Here is an 18,402-nt window from a genome sequence, read left to right as displayed (position 1 = left end):
GCTTTTCCTCCCTCTTTTTCTCCTTTTTCTCTCTTTCTTCTTTTTCTTTTCCTTTCCTTCCTTCTCCTCCTCCTCTTTTTTCCCGTCTTTTTTCCTTTTTTCTTCTCTTTTTTTCTCTTCTCTTTTTCTTACCCGGGGGGCGCGCGCCCCCAACGCCCCCCCCCCTGGATACGCACCTGTTTACATTTAACATTTTTCAAGTTAATTACACTGGCATTAGTACATCAAAACTGAAATTCTTTGTATCCATTTATCATCGGAAAAGACACTTTTTTTATACTGAGCGTTTACCCCTTTTTCTGTAAGTAAAAGTACCCTTTTCCATCTTTGAAATCGAAAAGTGCGCTGTTGTTATTCTAAAAAAAGTTTTCTCTTTGTTGAAATGAAGAAAATGTTCCCGTATATTGGTTCCGTTTTGTTGCAAAACCATTCTTATCCTGGAACGTATGATACAGAATAAACGGAGCATCAATTTGGTGCTGGTGGGGGGGGGGGGAGTTGAAGGTGATTTTGTGGCTTGCCCCTTAAACCAAGGTCGAATGTCCTATTGTCCGTAACCTCCTCCACCCCCCCCCCCCCCCTCCCCACGCTCTCCAATTCCTCGAACTTCTTTGCAGTGTCCGGCCTGCTACACTACTAGACAGCTCTATCTTCACAATTCAAGTAGCACGCTGATTCATTTAAACGTTTTAAAACGAATCTCGTCTCTTTGGGGGGAGGGGTGGGGAGGGCAGGACACAGCTGTAACATCTAATATTGCGTCCCATAGCAAACATTCACTCAAAGTTAACATGATTTATGTTGCACAAAACCTGCGCATGGGCTATTTAGTTTGAATTTAGAGTTCACGGAATCACCTCGATAGTAGATTGTTTTTCACTGCAGTTATTGACCAAGATATATATCAAGTGGTCAATGATATGGTACATTGTAGCAATTAGTGTAATCCTATCTTGAGGTTGACGTTCATCTCTCTGTGCAAATTAATGGTCTGGCGGTTTGGGCAAAATGCCAGTAAATGAGATACTTGTTCTACTTAAAATATAGGCCTAGAAGTGGTCTAGTTTTGAATAGTACAACATAGTAGAAATCTAAGATATCAATTTCGGAATCTTTGAAAAAGTAAACGATCTTCTTTGCTGCAAAATGAACGTTTTCAATTGCTTTTAAAAGCTATGATTATCTACTTACTTCGTTAATTAAATTTTAGTTCAACCATAATCACTTTATTTGATAGGAATGCACTCTTCGAGATCCGACTTTAAGAATCACAAATAAGTTTTGAGTTTTGTGTTGCATCTCAGGAACTGACATAAACGCTTATAACTTACTAATAAACCGTGAGAAACAAGAAAAATTCAACTAATGCGAGGCTATACAGGTTATACATTTTGGGCAATTGTGCAGATTCCATGAAAACAGATTCTACACATAATCTTAGCCAAAAGGCCGAGAAGCGATTGCTTTCGATGTTTAAGAAAAGTCACCCAGGAAAGAGCCTGAGCACCAACAACGAACCGACTGATACGCTCTCAACCCCAGCTCGTTGCATCAAAAACTGACTGTCAGGTGTGTACCATGATTCCCCTAGAAGAGGAACATAATGTTACACGATTAGCTACTTTTTATTAAAAGTCACCCAGGAACGAACCTGGCCACGTGATCATCGTTAGGTGTGTATCACAATTACTTATCTTTCGATGTTATTTCATGTAACAATATAATACTGTATTTGGTCTTCCATTCACCGTTAAATCAAGTCTATATTGTCACGTGACATCTGTCAGACGTTACGAGGCACACAAAAATAACTTACTCGGATCAATTAGAAACACGTTAATTCAACTCAGTATGCGAATGCTTATGCAATACAGGTAAGGCAAATGTTTCAACTGTTTTAATAACAGTCAGTCAGTCTACCGGTGTAGAGTTATTCATGTCCTCCGAAACACATTTATTTACTTGATTTATTGACCCATGTATATATTACTAGTCGTAACGCTTAATAAAAGCAGTGAAATCATAAACTATGAAATTCTGAGTCACCCGAAGCAGCATAATCGTCGTTCCCAGTAGAATTATCCAAAATATCACACGTCTCTTTTCTGATACTATTACACCCTCTCAAATCTTTCCCATAACACGAACTATTTAGTTTGAATAAAGTCCATATTTTTTTGGCCACTTTTGCTCGAATATGGGATGATTTCTAAGTTGATAGTGTCAAATGTTTACGGTCAAGTAATACGTTTTGTCACCTATACCACGTGAAAGGTGTGGGTCATGTCTCTTTTCTGCTACTATTCCGATCCTCAAATCCCCAGATAACACAAATTATTTATATTTGCAAAAAATCAACAGCTGCTTGCGTGATAAGTTGCCCATTTGCTCATGTGGAGCTGTTGTGGTACAGCATTGGTGTGATTAGTGTTCTTTGTGTTAACGCCTGCTGCTATTGATGACTGCTAGTTTCAGAGAGGCGGTGTGACAGTTCACCATCTCCCCACTCCCCCAACCCCCAAGAATGTTCTTGTTTTCTAACAAACTGAAACAGTAGGGAAGAGCAGAGAAATGGAATTGCTCAATACATTGTTCATTAGTGGAATCAGTCACCAAATAAACTCTCAACGAGAATAGTTCTCCTGAATTACTAGTGTACCCTTGCTTTGAACCATGGATGTGTTATACCAGCTATAGGGAGTTGCTCTGTAGCAACCACCTGGAGCTTTGAATACCATGTAAAACAATATGCTTCTTGTAGTACTCCATGGAGATATCCAATTAACTTGCCTGACTTATCTTTAAAGCATAATGTTTGCTCTTAAGCTTTCTGAAAAGCAACAATTCAAATGCCTAGAAATTAATATTTTAATTTCGACTTTTTCATTTTCTCTACCAATATCCTGTCTTTCATTATAACAAGTTAGACTTGAGGTAATTCTACAAAGTTTGAAAAGTAGACTACCAGAAAGTACCATCATAGTTGATGATTAAAAAAAAAACTTTTGTATATCCTTAGTATCACAGACAAATGTAATATATCAGACACGAAAATAGTGGCAAAGAGACAAGAAAATAGCTAATAAGATGTTTTATTAAACCTCTATATTTTCAAATTACAAAAACCATCAAAGATTGGCATACAACCAAAATTTGAGCTAAATAATTCGGTAGGCTGAACATATGACGTAGAACATATGACATAGACGTGCTCAACGACTATGAATTTGATTATTACATCATACTAAATGCAGTGCTAATCCAAATATGAAATTCTATGGAGTTAAGTGATTGGTGATTTTATAGAACCAAGATCAAATCTAACTATTCCATTGGCCGTCTCTTACTCTCAACTCTTGAAGTGATACAGAACTGTAAGATTGGTGATTACATAATACCAACATCAGAGCTAACCATTTCTCTCAAATCTGAAGTTGCTAGGTGATAAAGTAAAAGGTTGACGGTTTCAAATAATCAGAAATACACATGGATTTAACACCTCCAGTCCAGCACCCCCCCAACCCCCCCTCCCCCCGAGCAGGGAGGGAGGATATATCAGAGCACCTGGGTTTTGTTAAATAGTCCAGTATTCAGAAAGCCTGGATGATATGTTCATAAAAATATTTTTTCTTTATATCAAGTGTCGACTGCCGTTTTCTGTTTTAATCCGACCAAATCCAGAACGGCACTTTTGTAAGACGCTAAAGTATCTTGTGTTTCTGGATTGTTACAGAGTTCTGTGTAAGCCATCTTGAACTTCTCCACGTCTTCAGTCGAGCAGATGTCAACCTCGCTGAGCTGTGATTGGTTACCGTCCTGCATGAACAAAAAGAGGGAAAACAATTTCGATATTTAATTCCAACATAAAATAGTAAAGAAACAGTGAGTCCTTACTACTGAATTATGGTATCACCCATAATTCCTGGCAAAAGAAAAATGGGTGCATACTTGTTTTTTGCATGTGAATAGAAGGGGTATTCTATCATATGACACATTTAAATATAAATGGCGCTGCTGCTTAGAGTTTTCAAAACCAGTGCATGGGCATTTGGAGAACATTACAGAGCAATTTACATGAGCAGACCATCCTTAGTCTATTTGAAACATAGAAACAATGTTCGGTTGTTCAAAAGCAGCAGTAATCCTTCTTTACAATGTCACTTTGTCCTTCCAATCAATACATGAAAACAAAGTGCATTATTAGTCTGTTGAAAGGCATGAGGAATAAAGTATAAGTATAAGTACGAAACAGTTGTTGAACTCTGATGAAATGTGAAATATACAAACACACACTGGCTTTTTTATGGTTATCCCCTTCCACCACCCACCCGTCCTTAATCACACCATGAAAAATTGGATTAGGCCAAAAAAAATCAAAGGTTTGCGAATATGGAACGAGACGTGAGATTAAAATTCGAAAGACACCATAGATTTGTAACTCATACTCTACAATACTTTATGCACCTATTTATGATAGTGTGCTTGTACAGTTGGCTGTTTCGATTCATACTCATCTAGTGTAGTAGATACAAAAGCAGTACTATCTACTCATACTTGCACTTAGCAAGTGAATACTTTATCCAGTCATAGACCGGCAGCCCAGTGCACTTTGATCAAACGAACGAGGTACCAATATCTGAGTATTGGAACATTTGTGGAAAAACCCAGTATATCCAAAAGTGGATGTCTGCCGTGGTCGCTCTGCTGCATGTGGCCCCTGGGGCCGGTTAAAGGGGGCCCAAAAATGCATCTGATCAAACGAACGAGGTACCACTTGAAACCAATGTCAACTTAATGCATGAATGCCACATAGTACTGAATGGCCCATGCCAGACAAATTTTCTGCTGCAAAGGGCCTGCCAGACGCCCAAGAAAGGCCCCTAAAAAAATGCATCTGTTCAAACGAACGAGGTACCACTTGAAACCAATGTCAACTTAATGCATGAATGCCACAAAGTACTGAATGGCCTATGCCAGACAAATTTTCTGCTGCTAAAGGCCCGCCAGACGCCCCCAAATATGGCCCAAATGCCCATTAGCGTAGCATTGACCCAGATTAAATATGCAAGGTACCACTCAAAACCGGTTTGAAATGCTCGGGTTGATCTTACAGACTATGGAAATCATCATGCCAGACAAATTTTCTGCTAAAAGGGCCCGCCAGACGCCCCAAAAGGGCCCATAAAAATGCATTTGATCAAACGAACGAGGTACCACTTGAAACCAATGTCAACTTAACGCATGAATGCCACAAAGTACTGAATGGCCTATGCCAGACAAATTTTCTACTGCTAAGGGCCCGCCAGACGCCCCCAAATATGGCCCAAAATGCCCATTATCGTAGCATTGACCCAGATTAAATATGCAAGGTACCACTCAAAACCGGTTTGGAACCACACAAAAACAATATTAAATGCAAAGGTACTTTCCACAGAGTAAAGAACTGCCAATGCAAGACAAATTTTCTTCTGCATAGGTCCCACCAGATAGAAAGAATAGGTGGCCCAATGTGGCCCTATATATGGGTCTAAAGAATTGGATATATGTGCCTTGTAACATGACATTTCAAGCTCATGATTATATTGTTTCCAGCATAAATTGGAGTTACTGTACACAAGACCAGTGTTTTATCTTATTTAGCTATTCGCTGCTCTAAGCAAAATCAAGATAACACTTTCACCTAAGCCTCTAAATATTTTGGGATTTGAAGGCCTGGGCAAAAATTACAGTTCCCCACATTATAATTCTAACACTCTGAGGAAGAGTCTTGCCTGGCTTGGATCCACAGAACTACGGTTGGAAGAGTAAGAATGGGTGCTACAGCCCTGACTGGTTTGAGGGACCGGCTCTCCCAGATCATCTATTCCAAGAGGGGGAACTGAGCGAAGATTTTCAAAGTAGCCGACCAGACGTGGCTTCCGAGTTTGATGCCGATGATTCAAGTACTGAACCATCTTGGAGTGATGACTCCGACAATGAAACATAGATTTGAGCTTCCATTGTCTTTTTAGAATCAAGTTCATGGGAATACTTAATTTTCATAAACTTACTAATGATTCTTTTGAGATCTGTCTGAATGGCAAATGCAGTGTCTTTTTACAATGCACACACTCCAGTGTTTAATCACTGTCAAGAGACATGAATTCTCAGTTCTTATACTTCGAACCTAACATGTGTCATGTTCAGAGTAATCACATAGTGATCTTTTGTTACTATCTTTGCCAATTATGATTTTAGTACATTTTAAACTAGCAAGATGACTTTCTTGAAAGGTAAAAGATTCCTTCATAGATGAAAACAAAAACCCTCATCTAGCATTCATATTTCTGAAAAATGGATGCCACATCTATTTGTTGGACTTGTTACAAGCTATTCGAATTGAATTAGTGTAATGATGGAAGTTCTAAAAGACCAAGATGGAGTAATATAGGCCAATTACTCATTTTATATTTTGTATCAAGGAATGGAGTCATACGTGGTGATATCAGTATTTGTTTGTTCAATCTTAGCATTTTAAGTCCTTTAAAGAGTGTACCTAGCATAAAGGTACATATACATTTCTATGCTTCAATTATGTATCTTTTAAAAACCATATTGGACAGTTTCAACCCAAACCTTTATCGTTAAGTACACGTTATAAAGCATTTTCACCATTGTTTGATAATTGTTTCTTTGTCTGAGCTTAAGAAACAAAACAATCTCTTTTGTTCGACTACATGTATGTCTTAAGATGACACTTAAGCGTTCTTTCTCAAGATTTTAAACTTTGTAGATTTACAATGCTAACGTAAACACAGTGTTTTAAGATACAAAATGATTTTGGGATTTTACAATACATAAACTGATTTTAATCTGCTCCAGTGTTTCCAGCGAAACAAAGTAACTGCCAAGTTAAACACTGCTCACGATACAAAGTACTGACTGGATGAAAGGAAAAAGAATGGATAAAAGGAAAAAGAATGGATTTGAGAATGCATTATAACTGTCAGGATCTCCCTCAAAGACTGAGTTCGCGTCATTTTTGTTTTGCTCAATGAAATGTTCAGTAATTGATACACCTACTAGTATACTAATCTCATTATTCCATTGGCCTATGTAGCGGGAAGGAATTTGAATAATTCAGGATGTTCTTGATTGTTATAGATTGGTTTCTTGTGGTATCTTAACTATTTAAACTGCATATTTTTTTTTACATGTGGTGGGCACTTTGCAGAAGAAAATTTGTATTGTATTGGCATTTCTTTACTCTGTGGAATGCTACAAATGTCATGTCACAAGGCACATATAGTCTGCATCGATATACAATTCATTAGGCCCATATAGGGCCGCATTGGGCCACCTATACTTTCTATCTGGTGGGACCTATGCAGAAGAAAATTTGACTTGCATTGGCAGTTCTTTATTCTGTGGAAAGTACCTTTGCATTTAATATTGGTTTTGTGTGGTACCAACTATGATTGATCATGGCCCATTTGGGGGCCCTTTTTTAGTGTGTCTGTTAGCCCGTTTGTAGCAGAAAATTTGTCTGGCATGATGATTTCCATAGTCTGTAAGATCAACCCGAACATTCCAAACCGATTTTGAGTTGAGTGGTACCTTGCATATTTAATCTGGGTCAATGCTACGCTAACGGGCATTTGGGCCATATTTGGGGGCGTCTGGCGGGCCCTTAGCAGCAGAAAATTTGTCTGGCATGGGCCATTCAGTACTTTGTGGCATTCATGCATTAAGTTGACATTGGTTTCAAGTGGTACCTCGTTCGTTTGATCAAATGCATTTTTATGGGCCCTTTTGGGGCGTCTGGCGGGCCCTTTGTAGCAGAAAATTTGTCTGGCATGATGATTTCCATAGTCTGTAAGATCAACCCGAACATTCCAAACCGGTTTTGAGTGGTACCTTGCATATTTAATCTGGGTCAATGCTACGCTAATGGGCATTTGGGCCATATTTGGGGGCGTCTGGCGGGCCTTTAGCAGCAGAAAATTTGTCTGGCATAGGCCATTCAGTACTTTGTGGCATTCATGCATTAAGTTGACATTGGTTTCAAGTGGTGCCTCGTTCGTTTGATCAGATGCATTTTTTTAGGGGCCCTTCTTGGGCGTCTGGCGGGCCCTTTGCAGCAGAAAATTTGTCTGGCATGGGCCATTCAGTACTATGTGGCATTCATGCATTAAGTTGACATTGGTTTCAAGTGGTACCTCGTTCGTTTGATCAGATGCATTTTTGGGCCCCCTTTAACCGGCCCCAGGGGCCACATGCAGCAGAGCGACCACGGCAGACATCCACTTTTGGATATACTGGGTTTTTCCACAAATGTTGCAATACTCAGATATTGGTACCTCGTTCGTTTGATCAAAGTGCACTGGGCTGCCGGTCTATCACCGCATCGCAAAATGTTAAGCAAGATGGGCAAATTGCGATACGAGTGCAGAGTTGTACAGCAGTTTCTATACACAGGAACTGTAGTATTGTGAAAGAGAAGGCCGAACTGCCTTCTGTATCCTCATAACGAGGGGAATCTATGTTGGTAATGGAACGGATTGGTGTTGTAATCCTACTAAAAGTCTACCAGACACTAATTTTTTCCCAAACATGATGAGGTGCAGACTTACGGAGGTACTGTAGTTTATATATGGAGCATACAAACGGCTTGTAAAACATGTACATTTTAGGCACCCATAGATTGATTGACGGTGAAAGTTAATTTGTGAATATGGCACGGCTTGAACAACAGTTTTCAAAAGAACTGCATCAATCTCTAGAACTTGAAATGCCACATTCGCAAAAGGAAAATTTCATCTCTGGAATGATGAACAAAATTGACCTTTTTTTTCTCTTTTGGTCAATATGGCCTAATCAATGATGATATTCACACGATACTTTTGTGGTCGTGTATATGGGTGGACGGACGAGTTGCCATGACAATCGAATCGGTTACATGATACAATGTCTCAGCTATGTCTACACCATCCAGTACCAAAATATATATATATGTAAAAATACCCCCTCCCCCCACCCAGCCCCTGTATTTGAAGGCCAAATCTATAATGTATACTCACAGTCTCAATCATTCTTTTCTTAACTCTGAGAATATTTGCCTTCGACTGACCAGAATCCCAAGTGTATTCTTCCATATCATCTTCGGTGGCATCGGTTTCCTCCCAAGGTTCAGTTATCTGCAAAATGTATCAACAAGAACCGCTCGAAGGTTGAATTTTTAATTGATTTAGCCTTAGGTCTTTCCGGTTATCTTTTGGAGTGGAAAGTATTAACCGAATGCCAAAAGAAGAGGAAGTAAAACAAGAAGAAGCAGAAGAAGAATACAACCAAAAGAAAATAAATGCACTTCTGACTGGTTCAACCACACCTTCAAGCACTTTTACTTTTTTTCCTTTTTTTTTTGGACTTTTCAAAACAAGATAAGCTGAGATGCCTGTCACCTGTATTTATTGTAATTATTTATTTTCGTTCTGCTGTATCTGATCGAAGCGATAAACTAATCTCAAAACATCACGTTGCCGTGGTTACGGGATGAAGTCACGTTTTTTCGGAGGAAACAAACTGCAAAAATATTGGTCATAAACACCAGTACCTTGAAAGAGGTTTTTAATAAAAGTTTTCTCCAAGGTCTATTGAACTTTATCTTTAAGTTTCACAGACGAGCATAGGGCATACTAGAGTGCTTATGGGCATCGTATCCTTTCAAGTAACAAGATGGCGACAGTTAAACACAATATGTTCTTAAAAGAGATTTTACCTAGGGACTGTATATTGTACGCCTTGCATACCATTTCACTTATGTTTATAAGTTTGCTCACAATCGATAGATCTATAGTACGGATTGATTTCTGGCAGATTCCACTGATTGACCAGCAGTGCAGTACAATAAAGTGACAAATTTATGCAAATTTAATTTGGACATTATGTTGAATTCCTCCAATCAGAACGGGTGGCAACTGCATGAGCTGATGGAAACAGTAGGACATCGTCATTTGTGGGAAGATGGAGATTTCTCGTTCACATGACATTTTGACGTTTGTCAGAGATTTTGTGAGATCATGAGAAACTTGACATGGCAATTCAATTGGATATACAGGATCTATGACACCCAAAGGTACACCATATAAGTAGCCAGCTCACCTAGATAGGAACACAGGGATAAGAACAAACCTAGCTATGGTTGTACATATAACAAGTAATGGCTTGCATGATTGTCTGTGGAGCTCTGTACTGTAAGGTACATACATTTCATTTCATAGAAATGTCAATTTCAGGACTTATAACACCATAGGCATACCATATAAGTAGCCAGCTCACTTAGATATGAACACAGCCTGGATAAGAACAAACCTAGCTATGGTTGTACATATTTATACGAGTAATGGCTTGCATGATTGTCTGTGGAGCTCTGTACAGTAAGGTACATACATTTCATTCCATAGAAAATTTTGCGCGAATGAGTTTCATAAGTATATAAGATATATATTTTCTGATAAAAAAATCACTGCTCTTTATTAATTTTATTGGAGAGCAAACAAATGAAACTAGATGCACTGGCCAAGTTACATGTAACATGTTATACACTTTTATTGACAATGTGGCCTAACGTGAGCGTCATGAAAGACCGCAAACTTACAAAGCACTTCTCTATTAAATATGTTGACATACATTTATCTTCATGAAACGGTGAGTAGTTTTACATAAACAACACTTTGTACTTGTACCATTGACAATGTTGACTTGAATGAAAGAACACACTAAGTCATTACTGTGTACATAGTATTTCTATTTGTATGAACATCTTGACTTACTGTACATTCACGAAAGGGCAGACTAATGTACATACATAGCACATTTCGGTAAAAAAATGTTGACTTACATGGACATCATGGAAGTGCACACTATTAGTTACATAGTATATTATCATGCCAGGTGAGAGGGAGAAGGGGTGGGGGCAGGGCACTACAGCCCTGAGGCCAGGGTCCATTGGAGACCCATGAGAAATAAGGGGAAAAAATAATGTATTTGTTTATTCGTAATATACAAATGTGAACAATTTACAAAGGTGCCCCGTGAACCACTTGTCCCCAATGCAAAATCTGGCTCTGAAAGGCCGCAGCATATATTTCCATTAAAATGTTGACTTTCATGAGCTGCAGAAAAGGAGCAAATTTGGGAAATAATTATAAAAATAGGGATAATCCCTACTATGGAAATGGTGCCTTAAATGGCCTTTGTATGTTATGAGTACCTTTCAGTTTAAGAATGAGTAAACTTACGTGGGCTTCATGAAAGAGCACACTGAGAAGGTACATTGCATAGTCCTGGTTCTGTTTCCTGACAGGGCATCTAGAAAAAGAAAAAAGGGGGGTAAAAAGTGCATCCTTTTTAATCAATAGTTTGGTTATCCATCATATACACCTATATTGGCTATATACCATAATATCATTTAGAGGGAAGATTGAAAATAACCTTAGCAAACTAGCCCCACCATCTGTCCCTTCACCCCCCCCCCCTCCCCTAATCTTTAGCCTAACAGATCCCCACCATTCTTATACAACAAACAACTTGACACACAATATACTGGTTCTCTTCCACGATAATGATATTTTATCACATATTCCAAAATATCTATCAATACTTTAGCTGTACATAGTTAAATCACCACCACAACAGAAACTTTGTCCTAAAACATGTATATTGAATATTTCTTGTCAAATTAAAACCATTTTTTTCCCCTTTCAAATGCAGCCTCAAGGAAGACAGTTCAAGTATAAGACAATGCCAAAAGGAAAAATCAATCTTGTATTCTGAGGAACTTTGAAGAATTATTTGACCCATTTATTTGACTATTGGGTAACCACGAGCAGGACATTTTGGAAATGGTTCTCCTTTCTTTGAGTGTTCAAAACTTTGAGGCGTTTACAAGTCTAAGTTCTGTCTCATTCTGGCAGAATCTGATCAATGCTATCAAGGATATTAAATGATTGAAAGATAGAACTAAACCCCCATTGCAAAACCAGAGAACCAGTCATTACCCCTGTCCTTTAAAAGAACATTTGTGCCCTTAGCATGGCAAACTTATTGTTATACCATACTACAGGTTTTTGAGCATATGTCACATGAATGTTTTCACTGAATCAGCAGTTTTTGTTCCAATTCGGACATTGGACTAGCTACTTGACCAAAACAACCCAAAAAAGTACGAGGAGGAGAGAGGGAGTGGATTTGGGGACAACCTTTTCAATGCGTATTAAAATTCAGCAAGTGAGGATAACATTATCTGATAGCTTGAATATTCTCTAAATTTGACTTGTGGTGAAGATGGGCTCGGTATTCAGAAACTTCATAATATGCTGTCGTCAGTAATTTGAAATTTTAGGTAATCTGTCCTTGAAAAATCATTTTTGGACATTCGCATCTACTTTACCTCCATAGCTTCCATCTGAAGCAACATTCCTTCCACTTCCATCACCCACTCTCTCCATCCTTCTCCCTCATCTCCCCTACACTCTCCCCCCACCCCCACCCATCCCCTCTTGTGACGTGCTGCTCTATGGTCATTAATTATTCACTCCAATTAACGATAATCTTAAGAAAATTTTCTTTAATTCAGTACATTAATGATATTTTTCTTGACACTTACCTATCAGCTGTTAAACATATTTCATCCGTTTTCTTGTCGTAGTTTTTCCCAAGAAGTTGGATTAGTTTCCACCTTGCATGTTTGTCTAATGGTAACAAACTCAGTTTAACCTGTAGATAGGTAACACATAACAAGCCAGAATTAAAAAACAATGTTTATATAAAGATTCTAATTATAACGTTGGATTAGTCGCAAAATGTGTTCTACAAAATCTAATCATGAAACAAAGTTGTTACAATTAATTAATTAAACAAAAGGAAGTGGAAAAGGAAGAAAATATGAAAAGGTTTTATCCAGTGGAAAAGATCATTTTCATTTCCTAGCAAATATGAAGTCTACATCACAGATACAAGACTGAATGAACTAATTTAGACCAAGAAAGCACGTTTGGAACAGAGATAGTTGATTGTACGTTTTGTCGTAATAGCAGCGTTCAAACAGAAGGACAGTCAAAACAGACAACATTATGTCAGCTGAAATATAATGAAATCATTTTATTAATAGGAATCACCACTAAGGACTGGATAGCTTAACATTTGTATCAATTGAAATTGGGCTGTGGGCCCAGTATGCATGGTAATGGTGTTTTCTGATTGTCCACCCCCTTCGCCCCAGCAAAGAAGATAGGAGCAGGTTTGTATGAGAGTGTAGTTATCTTGCAACATTAGTTAAAAAGCAACACAAGAGAGCTGCTGATTACTTAGATTGGCTATTTCTTGGTTGGTTGATACTTGGATTTGAAGGTTCATGTAATTAAGGTAATGCGTTCTCTGACTGGAAACCCCCATCCCCCAGCAAAGAAGCAGTTAAAGAGGTATCACCATATAACTACTATAAAGGGCGGATGGTTGGTAGATAGAAACGCAATAATTGAATCCCATGGTTACCCATTCAAATCCAATCTAGCCAAAAACTTTCTTTGATCTTTTCAATTTTTATAAAAAGATTTCCCGTCCAGTTTTTTTCTTTGTTCACAGACTTATCTAAACTCAAGATTACTTTAGTGACCCCAATGTGAACCCAATGGGTAATAAGTAACACATTATAGACACATTTACCTCTCTGTCTGTGTGTTGATAGTGGATGAACAATAATTAAGTTAAACAAAAGAAAGAAGAAAGATGATTAGAGGTAAGTTAGGTCTACCTATTACTTGTTTAATTAAAAAGGAACCAGTAAAATACTAGTCAAGAAATGTTCGACCACAGCTGAACAAGTTTTGTGTATTTCTTTTCGCTTATTTCTGGGCAATGCAGACGAACATTTGACTTGGACGATCATGCTTGTTCAATACCTTCAGTTGAACCACTCGAGCTTTCGGCGAACGGACGGACGGACCGGAAAACACATAGTCTGACGTCTCCATGGCGATGGGTAAATGCTTATCGCAGACCTCATCTGAATTAAGTTCAGCTGGCCAATCGGTGCAAAGCTCTGTGAAAGTCAAGACAGGGATATTTAAAAAACTTATAAAAGTGAAATCTTATTGGCTGCTTAAGAAGGTCTACAGTGGTAGTGCAGTACTTTACCCCTAAACACTGGGAATTCCCGTGTTTCACTGTCACAGAGCATTTATAAATATAATGGGTTGGGGTAGCACTATGATCAACTTTGAGCTCTTCTAGATCAAAATCTACACGGTCATTGTGGCAAAAAGTTGAATGTTTTTATGATATCCCAAGCCATTAGCTATCATATTGTGGGTAGCACATGTCAGTTGAATACTTTTATCTATGCTCTATCGGCCTTGGAAAGTGATGAGTTTAGTGTGTAAGTCAATGGGAGCAATTAATTGTAGCGTGGTACCTACTGTAAACATGCTTATGGCCAATAATATTTATATATTTATAATATTTATATATTTATACTATTTATGGCCAATAATATAATATAATAAAGTAGCCCAATAATTTTTGCTGATTATAAGCAGTGATACATGGCTTACTGTATGTTAGAAACTGACTTATCATATCATCTTAATATCTTCTGGAAAACAACTAAATTCACAGGCTTTTAGCCTGAATTTTGAGACCACAGGAAATGAATAATTTGATGTTAGTATAACATGTCATGCAAATGGTGTTATGCAGATTTTTAGATCCCTTCCTTTTGCCATTGAAGATCAATATCTTTTCTACTTATACCTAATGTTTACTTTGTACCATATTTGTTATGTTGCCTGAACCAAAAAAATAAATGAAATTTAAATATGAAGGGGAAAGAAAAAAATGGGTATTTCCATCGCACCTCGGACAGAGTCAAACAATGAACCATAGATGAACTCGTTATTTGATTACTTGCCTTTCAATGCTGCACAGTGTTTCTTGACAGCTGGTGGTGTCAGATGTAAAAAGTTTGGAATCTAGAAAAAGAGAAGAAAAAGGGTCCAGACAGACAGAAAAGTAAGAAATATAAATTCAAGAAGATTGAGGAGAAAGCCATTTGGTTAATACACAATTGGTATATAACTGGCAAATGCACTGGCCAACTAATGTAGTGTACACTAATAATTTTTACTTAACTTTTACTTCCAGTGAAGAGACACTTTGGACAGTATCAAAGCATTTTCGAGTCAAAAGCAGTTGCTTTAGTGACTAACACTGCAGCCTGCGTGTCTTAAATCTCAGTGGTATAAACTGAGGAAACTAAGACACTGTTTCAAAACAAAAAGCTGCAGCAGGCTTTTCAAAATCCTAAGTACCCAGCTTAGATGAATCAAACAATAGGGATAATCTTTGCACACCTGCAGCGTCTATACTGTGTGCAACTGCAGAAACGAAAGATTACGTCCTACGCCTTTCGCAGCCTAGCTGCATGATGCTGCAGCTCCCTCAGCATGTTACTTTGACACGGTACCTTAAATACATCATGAATTTTGCTTTGAACAGTAAGACAAAGGCGTATTAGAGGCATTGAAGACTCGGTATTGACTGTACACTAGTGTCTAATTACCGATGGTAGCAAGCTGTGTGTGTATTTTCTGGGATTGATGCTGGTGTCTAACAATTTGTTACACCTCATTCAAAACTAGGTCAGATTACCGGCATGTGACGTTTCTTTGTGCGCGAGTCTTCACACCCTTTAACTTGAGGAGACCTGTCTGTTTCTTTGCTACCCAAGACTTGGAAAACTTGATTTTGTAATAACATGTCTATATGAAACTTGTATTCATAGAGGGTGATAGACAGAGGTATTAAATGAATACCGTATGAAAGAGAATGCTAGAGCTGACTATAATACTGAAACATTAACAGTACCAGTCTGCAGCTCTACAAATCCAATTTTTAGTTTCTGGCTTTAAATTGTGTGCATAATCAGCCAAAATTTCAAAGCTGTAGTCTTCAAATCAGTATAAGTATGAAGGTATTACTATAGAGTACTTTAGTTTCTTCATTTTAAAGGTCTCATATGTTTATTTCAACCTTATGTATTATAGAGTACTTTAGTTCCTTCATTTTAAAGGTCTCCTATGTTTATTTCAACCTTATGTATTATAGAGTAATTTAGTTCCTTCATTTTAAAGGTCTCATATGTTTATTTCAACCTTATGTATTATAGAGTACTTTAGTTCCTTCATTTTAAAGGTCTCATATGTTTATTTTAACCCAATGTATTTTACCTCTGATTTTCATATCTGTTTGGACCATGGCCTTCCCTGTGACATTCATATGTTGTCTTGCAATTTTGTCTTTAACTTCACAAGTATTAAAAGAAGTCCATACTGTACATGTCTATGGGATCTAATGCAGAGGTGCTTGTCAAAGATTCTTTTCTCCTTGCTCTTTAACAGATACTTTCTCAAGCCACGTGGAGGTTACGGTATTTCCAGGATTAACTTCCAAACAATTTCATCTTGAATAGTGAAACTTCCATAAAATATCCTCTTGAATACCAAGTGATCAAATGAACAAATAATTAAGAAGTTCTCCCTCTTTGTATAGTTTCACTGCTTCCTTCACATTTTCGAGCCCTGTGCAGCAATTACCATGCACGTTGACTGACGTTTTGATGTGAGTTTAGATAAACTACGCATCGAGGCATCATAAATCATGCGTGTTTTACAGATCATGCATTCCAGTAACTTCAATTGAGATCTTTCTTCGTTTGTCTTTCTTACCTTCATCAACTCTGCATTGCCTAATTTGTGAGGTGGAATTCCCCGCCTCACGGGATAACCCATGCGGACAGATAGGGGTACGGCAGACCACTTGAATGTCGCAGCAGTCGGATAAACATCGGACCACACTTGCGTGTCTTTCATCTTGACTTCTCTGGACGAGGGCATCTACGGAAATAAAACAAACAAGCTTGAACTCAAAGGTCATAATTAGCAACAATTTGATATATATATGCTACAGCAAGAACTTATTCAGAACTTATCAACAAACATTACCAAACAGTAATACTACTGTACATGATAGAACTCTATCCCATTTGAATTTAGGAGGTGACAGCTAATTGAAAGACACTTTCATTTTAGTAACTAATGATTGGTAACTAGAAAGTTACAGTTAATAGAGTTTGCATCCCCAAAAGTACATCATATTTTGAATATTAGGGCTTACAGAATACTGAACAATACATACTCACCACAAGGTAAGGGAGGGGAACGTGTGACTAAGACTAAGACTAGCAAACATATATGTTACTCTTAAATGGTGTTCAGAATGTTCTGTCTCTGTTGATTAGATATGTAGGTAAATTAAAAGTACTTTCATGTACTTTCATGCATGTAGAAAATACTGGAAAAACGACAATATTCTCACCTGCTGCCTTTTCTTAAGCCTATCTTGCATGGCTCTCATTGCTTTACCTCTCAAGGAGTGAACTGAGACCTCTGTGGATAGAAATAATTAAAAACAATTTTAAAAGTATAATTTCAATCAACTTCAAACCTATACAAATACATTGTTAAGTGCTCAGTTAAACTTTAAGTTGTGCACTCTTTAGTTCTATCCTTTAGCAATCTGAATTCATAGTCATACATGGTTTGACCTGATTCCACCAGAATAGAAAGAATTATACTTGCAAAGGTCAGGAGCCAAACTGCATGAAACAAAGAAAATTTACCTTACTTTGCACACAAGTTGAAGTTAACTGTATCATAAGTGCTAAATGGGTGAAATAATCCACGAAAGTGTCTCAAAATACAAAATTGATTCTTCTAACTTTCTAAGTTGCACCATGGGAACTTTTATCCGTTTTCGTTAAGGCTTTGTAGATTACAATTGAAGAAGTGGTGGCAATTTGACTAAGGAACACAGTTACAACAGTACCTATCAGTGCAGCTACACTTGTAAAACACAGTATGCGAATGTAACGAAAACGCAAATTTTACGGTATTTCCCATACTAACCTAAGCCTAGCCTAAATCGCGGAATTGGTAAGTGTACTAAATTGTTAGCCCCGTTGCAAACATGTCTTAAGCCACTAAGTATCCAAACTTACTCTCAATTTCTGTGTCAACATCAGGAAGGGACGTTGATACCAGCGATCCATGATGTCTAGATGCTGTTATAGCTATATTTCGTGTAAAATAATCTTTACATAATAAACATAACCGACGGGTTACACCACTTCCATGATGAAGAGTATGTGATGAAAAAGCCATGTTAATCCTGCGAGGTATCGACTGCATAGGATTGACTGCAGCTGTATGTTCAGCGTGCGAGTAATCAACTGGGTAGGCTAACGTTAGACGTCGACGTAACCGTACTACATAAATCATTTAATTCGATGGTTCGACTAGGCACATA

The 18,402-nt window shown here is 37.8% G+C and overlaps 1 protein-coding gene and 1 pseudogene across 1 annotated transcript; both read right to left on the bottom strand.

Moving 5' to 3' along the window:
* Positions 1 to 1,288: 1,288 nt before the first annotated feature.
* LOC139969292 (U2 spliceosomal RNA) lies at positions 1,289 to 1,461 on the bottom strand (annotated as a pseudogene).
* A 1,615-nt stretch (positions 1,462 to 3,076) lies between these two features.
* Positions 3,077 to 18,374, bottom strand: LOC139968920 (small ribosomal subunit protein mS35-like). Its single transcript, XM_071973538.1, has 9 exons — positions 18,095 to 18,374; positions 17,413 to 17,483; positions 16,764 to 16,931; positions 14,948 to 15,008; positions 13,941 to 14,080; positions 12,647 to 12,756; positions 11,280 to 11,349; positions 9,060 to 9,176; positions 3,077 to 3,816 (listed from the first exon to the last, which is right to left on the bottom strand). Exons 1-9 carry the CDS (start codon positions 18,372 to 18,374, stop codon positions 3,637 to 3,639), a joined length of 1,197 nt encoding a protein of 398 aa, XP_071829639.1. The 3' UTR covers positions 3,077 to 3,636.
* Between the last annotated feature and the right edge of the window lie 28 nt (positions 18,375 to 18,402).

Source organism: Apostichopus japonicus, chromosome 6 (genome assembly GCF_037975245.1).
Source record: "Apostichopus japonicus isolate 1M-3 chromosome 6, ASM3797524v1, whole genome shotgun sequence".
Classification (NCBI taxonomy): Eukaryota; Metazoa; Echinodermata; class Holothuroidea; order Aspidochirotida; family Stichopodidae; genus Apostichopus; species Apostichopus japonicus.
Note: the sequence above shows the minus strand (reverse complement) of the source record. Positions and strands in the feature narration are given on the sequence as shown.

What these genes read in the sequence shown, in the direction of transcription:
- LOC139968920 (XM_071973538.1), bottom strand. Translation starts at nt 18,374, where the DNA reads ATGATTTATGTAGTACGGTTACGTCGACGTCTAACGTTAGCCTACCCA. An exon ending in GGCTTAAGAAAAGGCAGCAG is followed by an intron (nt 16,932 to 17,412) that starts GTGAGAATATTG and finishes TTATTTCCGTAG; the next exon opens with ATGCCCTCGTCCAGAGAAGT. An exon ending in GCAATGCAGAGTTGATGAAG is followed by an intron (nt 15,009 to 16,763) that starts GTAAGAAAGACA and finishes CTCTTTTTCTAG; the next exon opens with ATTCCAAACTTTTTACATCT.